The 10,500-nt window shown below is 48.4% G+C and overlaps 1 protein-coding gene across 1 annotated transcript in view; it reads left to right on the top strand.

The window, feature by feature from the left end:
* The first annotated feature begins 5,228 nt into the window (after positions 1–5,228).
* Positions 5,229–10,500, top strand: part of LOC135811261 (RAS guanyl-releasing protein 2-like) — a 27,216-nt gene continuing 21,944 nt past the window's right edge. The window contains exons 1-2 of the mRNA XM_065324471.1: positions 5,229–5,834; positions 10,438–10,500. The exon at positions 10,438–10,500 is cut by the window's right edge and continues 352 nt beyond it. Of these exons, the coding sequence (XP_065180543.1) occupies positions 5,546–5,834; positions 10,438–10,500 (352 nt within the window). The 5' untranslated portion in view covers positions 5,229–5,545. The remainder of the gene's footprint in view (positions 5,835–10,437) is intronic.

Genomic DNA, 10,500 nt, shown 5'->3' with positions numbered 1-10,500 from the left:
GAGAGAGAGAGAGAGAGAGAGAGAGAGAGAGAGAGAGAGAAGAGAGAGAGAGAGAGAGAGAGAATGTGTGTGTGGCACTGTGTGTGGGGGGGGGGGGGGTGCCTGTCTGTCTGCATATCTTGCTGTTTGAGCGTGTGCACTCGCGCGCACGCTTGTGTCCACATCACCTACCTCGCCTGAGGGGTGTCCTTATGCCAGATAGCGGCTGGGTCTGCTGGCAAACGGCTCAGCAGTTTGAGAGGGTATTGTTTTAATAGCTTGCCATGGTGTTGGTGGTTCTCAGGCTTTGACATACTTCTTTTGAAGTACTACCTCTCTCTCTCTCTCTCTCTCTCTCTCTCTCTCTCTCTCTCTCTCTCTCTCTCTCTCTCTCTCTCTCTCTCTCTCTCTCTCTCTCTCTGTCTCTCTCTCTCTCTCTCTTTCTCTCTTTCTCTCTCTCTCTCTCTCTCTCTCTCTCTCTCTCTCTCTCTCTCTCTCTCTTTGTCCAATAAAGTCACATAGGGCCAGTGTCTGCTCTAGGATTGTAGGACAGCCGGGTACACGTGTGCCTGGCGCAACCATTTCAACCGGGTCGGAGCCCGGTACACATGTACCTGGCGCTGTCTCACCAGCCGAGTCACATGCTTTAACTGGTTGGTTGGTGTACTTTAATTCGGACAATAAACGGGAACTAGGCCCAATGATATAAAGGCGAATGGATAAGCCGCATTTAGAAAAGAGAGGACAGGAATTAGAAAATTTCGAAAAAAGAAGAAGTATCTGATACATACAAGCCATGTAGTCAGTCCTTTCAAAGTTCGAAAGACTACTTGTAAAGTACCAACCGGGTCACAGGTGACCCGGAATTTTTCAACCGGGTCCAAGCGCCGCCCAACCGGGTGGATTACCCGGTTCCCCCGGCGCTGGAGCAGACACCGAGGGCCAGTTTCTGGCATGGAGCAAATAGTGTGTGTGTGTGTGTGTGTGTGTGTGCATGTGAAGGGGGAGGAGGGGAGGGGAGGGAGAGAAAGAGAGAGTCTGAAGAGTATGTGTGTGAGAGAGAGAGGAAAACGGTTGGTCAAGAATGCTGGGTCTGTGGGGTGAGGAGGTGGGAGTATGGGTACGAGTACAGCTTCCCCGTGCAGCTTCCCCACAAGCAATCAGCATTCATGCATTTTCACTCTAACTTCGCCTCTGCCCAGGCTGGGCCGTGAAATATTTCTGCAGCAAGCTAGGTGATGTAATGCCTCTGACCACGCATGTACAGTAATCGGCAATCAGTCAACAATCAAGCCACAATTATTAGTTCTTACAGCATACTTTAAATCCACTGCATGCACTAACTTGTGCAAGTTGTGGTGTTGGCAAGCGTCACACACGGGCATGCTCATCGAATACATGGGACAGGCTCAGCTGATGCACAGCTGGAATGATCCAGCATTCCATTGTGCAACATTGTTGTTTAGTTTTGCCAGTACAAGAGGCTTTTCTCTCACAGCATTCCAGGAGCCCGAGGAGACAGATTTTATTGTCAGTTTTCGTCATCCGCACATTCCACAGCCACAGGAAGTGTGACAGGAAGCCTGAGCCCGGCTCTATAAGTATTAGCAAGAGTACATAATGTACTCTTGGTTTATGTACTCTTGGTATTAGTTGTAGTACCACCAAGAGTATCAGTACATAGTCATTGCTTGGTACTAGTAGTCTCTACTGACCATTATGATTCTAATGTACATAATAATTATCCAGTAGGCATGGAATCTCCTATGTGAGTTTGTTTTGTACACACGGTAGAGGAGGTGGTTGCCTGATATCAAGAGTACATACATTGTACTAGTACATGGTGATAATTAGTCTTGCTGATATCAAGAGTACGTAATCGTTATGTACTCTTGCTGATATCAATATCACATTCTCCCAGGACTAGTGACTACAGACTCAGTAGACATCACAACAAAAGCTGAATTCCCTGAATTCATAGGTGCCAACCATTCTTTTTTTTCTTTTTCTTTTTACCAGGCGTGGGCCATCTAAAACAATCCCCGGGCCCCTGGTGCCAAACAAAAATTTTTTCCAGTGGCTGCGCCTGATTACTGCACTGTAAAGAGCATGAATTCCCAGATTTCAGTGCAACAACCTTGCTCTGTTGTACGAGAGAGAGAGAGAGAGCGCTCTAGAGACACGCACACACCGCCAGACAGGCACAGATAGACAGAGAGAGAGGGAGAGACAGAGAGACAGAGAGACAGAGCTGTATTGCGACTCCGAGTTTCACGTACACGTAACCTAGTTACGGTCATGCAGGTGGTCGGTGCACCTGCTGGCCTGGTATATTGTTAGATTGACAGCATGAAACAACTAGTTTACAAGGCGGAGGACACTGTGTTCGGAAACAGTGACCTTACTACAACCTTCCGCGGTTGGCAGAGCCCCGGTCCCTGCGGACCATTTGAACCATAATTATGGGTGTCGAACCCGGTTCTGACCCTCATTATGCTAGGCCTAGGGGGGTTGGAGACTACTCCTTTCGTCCGTCGGGTATTCTTTGATCGCTCCTGGATGTCGTCCTGGTAGTCATGTGGCTACTTAAACCTCAACTTCTTTTCTTCCAACTTCTGCCCATGGCGTCCTTCTCTCAGCTCGTCAGCTGTCAAGAAGTTGGAAGAAAAGAAGTTGGCTACATGACTACCAGGACGACATCCAGGAGCGATCAGAGAATACACGACGGACGCAAGGAGTAGTCTCCAACCCCCCTAGGCCTAGCATAATGAGGGTCAGAACCGGGTTCAACACCCATATGGTTCAAATGGTCCGCAGGGACCGGGGCTCTGCCAACCGCGGAAGGTTGTACATGTAGTAAGGTCACTGTTTCCGAACACAGTGTCCTCCACCTTGTTTCATGCTGTCAATCTAACAATATGCGTGACCTATAACAAGTTTTATCTCATACTAGTTCTGAACTAGTATTGGGTTATATATAATTATGGCCTGGTATATGTACATGCTGCAATGCTGTGTCCAGATTTGCATAGCATGCTGCCCAATTTGCTCAATGCCGCAAGCCCACGTCAAGATGTCCTGGCATGTCATTATCACGCACGTCGTCATGGCCAGTTGCCTGGTGTAGAATGTATTGTAATGGGTGCGAGCCCGATCCACGACACTGCCAAGTGCCACCGCACCAGGCCAGGGAACCCTCCACATACATGTACAGTAAAACCTGTCAAGGCGACCACCTGCCTCAGAAGACCACCTGCCTCAGAAGACCACCTGCCTCAGAAGACCACTCTGTAACCAGGACCAAGCCCAAGGGATGCTTTTGCAGCCAAACGACCCTGGATAAGGAGACCACCTGGCAACAGAGACTACATTTTGCAGGTCCCTTGAGCGGTGGTCGTCTTAGATAGGTTTCGCTGTACATGCTCCAATAGCAATACTAAAACCAGAAATAGAGCTACCTGCACAGAGCTCCCTGAACAGTATACCGGTGTAGGAATGTAGTCTACAGGTACTAGTAGCACTGTAGATCAGCTCAACACGTGGATGTCAAGACAAGCAACACACTGTTACACAGTCACCATGGTCACAGTACACAGGATTCTAGTCAGGTCTAGATAATTCCATCCTGCTCTACAGTCTCAGCAAGCTGCCTCAGACCGGTAATAATCGGCCGGCGGAATGTCAAGGGTAGATCTACCTTTTTTCAAGGTACGACTCGTACACGTACTCGTACACGTACACGTACATGTGCTGCGACTGCATGCAGTACCAGTATACATGTAGTATACATGTACCGGTACATGTATACTACTGTTGGGCGCCAAAGAACTGGGGGTCAGGGTTCTACTTCTGCTGTTCTAGCCTAGCCTGTTCTTATTTTTTTTAAAGAGTCGGTAGTACCGGTACACGTATGTCTACGAAGGTCGACTCGTTCGATAATAATCTTAATTTCAGCATTACCCAAAGGCTGACGCCTATCAGCCTATAATCAGGGGCATCTCCTGTTTGTGTATGTACAATGAACGAGAAAGTGTGCAAAAATTAAGTGAGTTCGGAAAAAGATAGATGCTGTGCGAAAGAACAAGCAGTGTTCGCGCGATACTACAGTCGCCACTGCGCTGGGAGAGGTAACATGTGCTTTGCCTACAAAAAAAGTAGCCTCAGCTCAGTGAAACCACGAACCTATCACCATTCCCATGCCATTGCCATTGGCATTGCCATTGGTCACAGAACTGGACTGTATGACATGTGCAGATCAGAAACTGGCACGGTCTGAACACAAAAGATCTCCTACACAATCTACATCATTGTAGATTCGATCCCTCCCAGCTAGATAGCGCCGATGCCGGCCTACATCAGTCATCATGGTCATACATGTAGCGCCTGCGTGCGAGACTAGACTGCGGGAGTGCGGGTCCGTGCGGGATCGGGACTGTCAAGTGTCATCACCATGATCACTCAGGAGTCAGGTCATGCCAGTGGTGAGACTGAGTACTGAGTCTGTCAAGTGTCATGTAGATCTACATCTTGGCGAACAGGTACTAGGTACTGACTGTACTAGTAGTAGTACTCCTGTCGCGGACATGGAAATCCAATCCATTGACCGGGGCCGGCGCCCTCAGCGCGTACAGAACGTAAGGCGTTGCATGCTATCGGCTGCATGGCCAGCGCCCTGTGGCCGCTAGACGTGCGACCGGATTTCCATGTCCGCGACAGCACATACATTCACGTAGCGTAGGGATCAATGAGTGACCAAGTGACAGTGCATGTGTCAAAGACTAGTGATCATTATGCCTTTTATCACTATCTGTATCACTGTATCACTGTACATGTACATGTATCAGTGTTTTATGGTGATCTGATCTATGACTCTATGAGACTATGGTAGATCTACACTACATGTATACAGCTCATGTCATGCAGATCTACACCACGTAGAGTAGATCTACCGGTGTTGTGCAGCGCTGCCACACTTCTCACTCCTAGCCCTAGGCTAGAGATAGTAGTACTAGTAGAGTCCTACTCCTACTCCTACTAAAGCCCTAGACTAGAGTCCTACATGACTCGCCTGTACTGACAGTACAGCACAGTACTGACTGTACAGTCAGTACTGTACTGTAGATCTACTACTACTAGTATTATTACTAGGCTGTAGTCTAATCTGTAGTCTGTCCGTAGTCTCACTCTCACTGTGATAATATGAGTCGTGCTGCTACTGTGCTAGCGCAGTGCAGTGTTATCATGGTTCCTTCGTTCCAGTCTCCTCATTCTTTCGTACTGGAGTCTTGAGTCATCTTTTCTTAGCTGCTGAGCTGCATCACTCCAAAAAAATAAACTCAGAAGTCAGATACTGTAGTCTGTACAAGTAATAGTTCACACACAACTACTGGTACTTGGAGGGCTTCTTCATGCAGCCTGTCTGGGTCATTCACCAGAGTTGAATTTGGCCTGACCCACCACTGCTGGCACTAGTGCCACCGATTCGTCGCCTACGCCTCTCACTCTCAGTCAGCCAGATAGTAGATCTACTCCTGGATACTCTTGCAGTCTTAGAGTCTTGGCTACCATGGAGCAGCAGTCGGGCAGTCCCAGTGAGTTTAGTGAGCCCCTTCCGCAGTATCGTGCTGCAGTGGCTGGAACACACGAGTCGATCGACAGTGGCGACGGACTGGTAGCGGTTGGTTTTGGTGCTGGTGGTGGCGAGATAATGCCTCTAAGCACCTCCTCGCAATGGCTAGAGAGCCAGGCCAGGCAGAGTAGTACCATGACCGAGTCTATACGCAACGCCCAGCCCATTGCGGAGCTGAAGTCGGGAACGCTTCGGACACTGGCCGACTCGTTGCTCAAACATTTCAGTAAGTAAACACCCGCCTCGCGTACACGCTAGCGCTAGCCTGTCACCATGTGTGTTTATCTTGGCTTGGCAAGGGGTTTGTGTTACTCGCTCGTTCAGATAGCGGTCGTTGTACTACTACTAGTAATCAGTATTGTGTGTACCTGTTCCGTGTGTGTGTGCGCGCGTGTGTGTGTGTGGTATGTGCGTGTGTGTAGTGTGTGTTTGTGTTTGCGTGCGCGCGCGCGTGTGTGTGTGTCGAGATTGCACCTTGTCGTGTGAGTGATTATTGTGTACTAGTACTACTACTACTACAGTGTATGCAGTCAAGTAACATTTTTAGTTGGTACAGTAGTAAACGCGTTGATTCTAGCTGTACGAACTGTCATGTCAGTGCCCATGGCTTTGGTTCGCTCGAAACAGCCTCCGGACCAAGCCTTCTTGTTGATTATGACTGCCGGTCGTGTGTTTTGACTACGAATCAGTGTGTTTCTAGCAAAATGCAGTTTGTTCTGGAGTTACGATGCTCTATGCTCCGCTAGACGTTCACGTGTTGTAGCGTGTTCGACGAAGTGCACGAGATGAATAGGGCATTATCTGCTGCGAGGAATGTGCCGATATATTAAATTGTCGTGCACGGAATGTGCCGATATATCTCGCATACTTGCCGTGCGGAGTAAATTTCTATTTCGTCCCCAAAATGTGAGCCCTGCCTGAACAGGCTGAAGTGCATGTACATGTATGTAGTACGAAAGTCATGTATAATTATCACTTGGTGACTTGCACTAGCTAACTGCTTGGCCCTGAATCTCTACAGCTAGCTGTTGGACAGTACAGACAGTGTGTAGTTCGTATTCGCCTGATGCTGGAGTGTTGCTGTGGCGGCTGGTTTGGCCTACTTTACCCGTCACGTGTGTGTAAATAGCTGTTGCTAACGTGGGGAGCGTAGCAGGTGGCCGTGTTTACACGATTTGAGGGAGGCCGTCGTTGACAGTTTGAGCCGAAAATGCACTGCGATGTTTGACTTTGAGAACTAAGTTACTTACGCATTTCCTTGATTCGTTCACTCGCAGATATATCCGCAGCCTGGTCGACTCCGTGAGCCTGCGGAGTGCTGGCTCAGACTCTGACTGCAGACTGCAGTGTCGTTTTGGCAGTTGAGGCAGTCGAGTGGCAGTTGTGAGCGCAATCTGACGTACTGTAGCGTAGTGGTAATGCATTGCGAAGTCGTAGTAGATCTAGTACTAGTAATGATCGGCAATGCATGTTTGGATGATGCACCGAGGTTCACCTATTAGTAGTAGTAGTACTTCATCTGGCGTTCTGTCTACTCACTTCATAGCTCTCTCCCCTTTTTCCTTATTTTCCGTGTTGATAGCACCCCGCGACCGATGGTCGTACTCGAACTCGTACTGCTCGATCAAGTCAAGTTTCCCAGCTGGCCTGGCATGTCTTGTTGATGTTGTATGGCGCCCTGACCACACTCAGACTCGGTCACACGCAGTCACACACAACAAGATTATAATCATGGAGCGAGCGCTGCCACAGCACCTTCGAAAAAATCGGCTTGTCAAAGCGACCACGATCTAGTCGTCAGTGCAGTGGATGAACTGGAAAATGAGTTCCCCTTTTTTGTTCCTTTTGCAGTTTAGGATCAGCTGACTGCAACATGCTTGGTTAGGACACTACACTCTCTTCTTGTCTAAACATAAAATAGATCTACAATGTAGGTAGATCATCTAGTGCCAGTAGTGGTTGTACCACTCTGCTAGACCATGGGGAGATCCATGCCATTGAGTACACTGACAGGAGTCTGTATGCCATCGACTATGAGTATGATGCCTATTTTTAATTTTGTAGATCCTCTTCAGTTCGTGTGGCATTCTTGACTAGTTCAGTACTAGTTGATACAATCCAATCCGTTATACCAGCACAGGCTGCAACCTGGATCGCATGCAGAACACAATCATGGTCAGTGTGCGGGTGCGCTCGCTGTCAGCTACGACGGTTTCCCTAGCTTTGGAGTTGTCTTCCATCGATTCCAGCGCTCCAATAAAACTGCAAACGGTTTGGGAAATGAGTTATTCTGGCGATTGGCGGCTGTTCTCGATTTGACCCGACACGCATGTTGCACTGTTATCTTGTACCGTAGACAGTGAAGTCGTGCTCTTTTACTAGTGCCCTCTCGTGGAGTATTGCTCTTGAACCATCCCGATGGGTGCGGATTCAACATTTTAAAGGGGAAGTATACCCTAAAATCAAATTTTCACCAGTTGTAGTCTTCTGGGTGCTGAGTCGAATGGTCTTGGTCCGAGGAAGCTGAGACGCTCCCTTCCTACTTGAATCCCAATCGAACTCGCGCACTTCCACCGAAACTGGGTGACTGCGCCCTACTAGATGGGGATTTGTATGCAAAATGTCACTAAAAGCGCCATTTCGTTCTTATAAAAGCACGGATGACCGCGATTGGCCCATATGTTGTAGTCTTTTGGACGCTGAGTCGACTGGTTTTGGTCCGAAAAGGCTGCGATGCAGCGTTCCTCCTTTATTCCCAATCGAACATGGTTGAACAAGCGGTCACGTGCTCCTGGGTGCCCAAATCACCTGGTCACCGCGCCAGCAGGCGACAACTTTCACACCAAGGTTCAACTCGAGTTCAACTCGAGTGACAGGACTGCACCCAAAAAAGGTCAAACAGGCTAGTAAGTTGTACCCTGCAGGCACGGTGACCAGCTGACTGGTGTACGCAGGAGCACGTGACCGCTTGTTCAACCATGTTCGATTGGGAATAAAGGAGGAACGCTGCATCGCAGCCTTTTCGGACCAAAACCAGTCGACTCAGCGTCCAAAAGACTACAACATATGGGCCAATCGCGGTCATCCGTGCTTTTATAAGAACGAAATGGCGCTTTTAGTGACATTTTGCATACAAATCCCCATCTAGTAGGGCGCAGTCACCCAGTTTCGGTGGAAGTGCGCGAGTTCGATTGGGATTCAAGTAGGAAGGGAGCGTCTCAGCTTCCTCGGACCAAGACCATTCGACTCAGCACCCAGAAGACTACAACTGGTGAAAATTTGATTTTAGGGTATACTTCCCCTTTAACTGTTTCATTGATAGCGTTCGACACGTCGTAGCGACGCCCTTTGTAAGGACGTTTCCAACGTGTTTGTTCACTGCTAGCGACCTATTTACGGACTGGCAGTACAGTATAGAGTAGAGGCTAGACTAACTGTCAGAGTGTCGGATGGGGAGTTGGGGAGTTGGAGTATGTAAAAAACAAAACACCAACAAAGCACACCCAATGAGCGGAAACTAACGTAAGGTCACTTCCACTTCCAGTCCAGCAACGCGGTGCACAGGATGACATAGGATGAGAAGCTCTTTCATCACACTACACACTGCTGTATTGTTCGCCATTACTTTTTGGCATTAGTCAGTCCCATGCCATACACGACCAGGGCCATAGACAGGATGATGGACAGGTACACAATAGATAATGGTTAACGGTGTCAGACGATTGAATCGATGGTGGATGAAGGATGTCATGGTTGATTCTGGTTTCCTGCGTAGCTCTCTGAATTCATTAGCTTCCTTGTCATTACATCAATACTATAAGTTTACTATAATAGTATGTCACTAGCTTCCTTGTTATTACATCAATACTGCAATAGTATACTCTATGCAGTCAGGGACTCAGGGCAGTCGGTGTTTGCTGATTCAAAACTGTTTAGACAAAGCAATCAGTCTGTGAAAGGAGTGCAAGTGCTATGACTCACTCTCAGAGTACTAATCACACATTATTATGAGATGCATTTGTCCGTTTCGGTCAGCGAATCAAAATATAATCAACGCCAAATCACTGTCCGAGTACTCACTGCCACAATAATCAAAGATTGTTTTAGCTCAGGTCCCTGGCACGACCGCATATGTACATGTGTAGGATGGCTGGTGCATGTCATTCATGGTCATTATCTGCATGCTCAACCTACATGTAGGTCGACTGTTTTAGGGGGGGGGGGGGGGGGGGCACATGCCTGTGCAGAAATCAGCCCTATTGCTAGGGCAACGGGCACAGGCAGCCCAGGAGTAAAACCATTATTGTACTTCAAGTATTGTATTCCAGTCTTCCGTTTTGTTTCTCTACATACTACAGCTGGCTGTTTTGCACATTATTTTGCTTGGAGTTGTTCTGGGCCCCACTCTGGTTAGCGTGGGCTGGCCACAATTGCAAGCTGCTTAGACCAAGTAGAACGTCCGAATCCTGGGGTGGAAACACACATCATCACGTGTACGATGGTCTCATGTTGTCTCCCTTGTTCTTATCTCTCCCTGGGTCTGTGTCACCTGTGTGGTGAGCTGGTCATGAGCACAATGAGCGCGTCTTTGCGCGTCTTTCATCGACCACAGGTCTTTGTGTGATATTTCACTATGCATGCAACTAATCCATCGGTGTCCGTTTGTGTGGGTGTGTGTGCGTGCGTACGTGTGTGTGTGTGTGTGTGTGTGTCTGTGTATGTGCATGTATGTATGCATTTCTCTCTATCCCTCTCTCTCTCTCTCTCTCTCTCTCTCTCTCTCTCTCTCTCTCTCTCTCTCTCTCTCTCTCTCTCCACGTTACGCTTAGGTGAGCAAAATCCGCCCAAGGAGGACCGCACCGTTGCTAAATGCTACCTGCTAGCTCATCCGT

Source organism: Sycon ciliatum, chromosome 3 (assembly GCF_964019385.1).
Source record: "Sycon ciliatum chromosome 3, ocSycCili1.1, whole genome shotgun sequence".
Lineage (NCBI taxonomy): Eukaryota > Metazoa > Porifera > Calcarea > Leucosolenida > Sycettidae > Sycon > Sycon ciliatum.
Note: the sequence above shows the minus strand (reverse complement) of the source record. Positions and strands in the feature narration are given on the sequence as shown.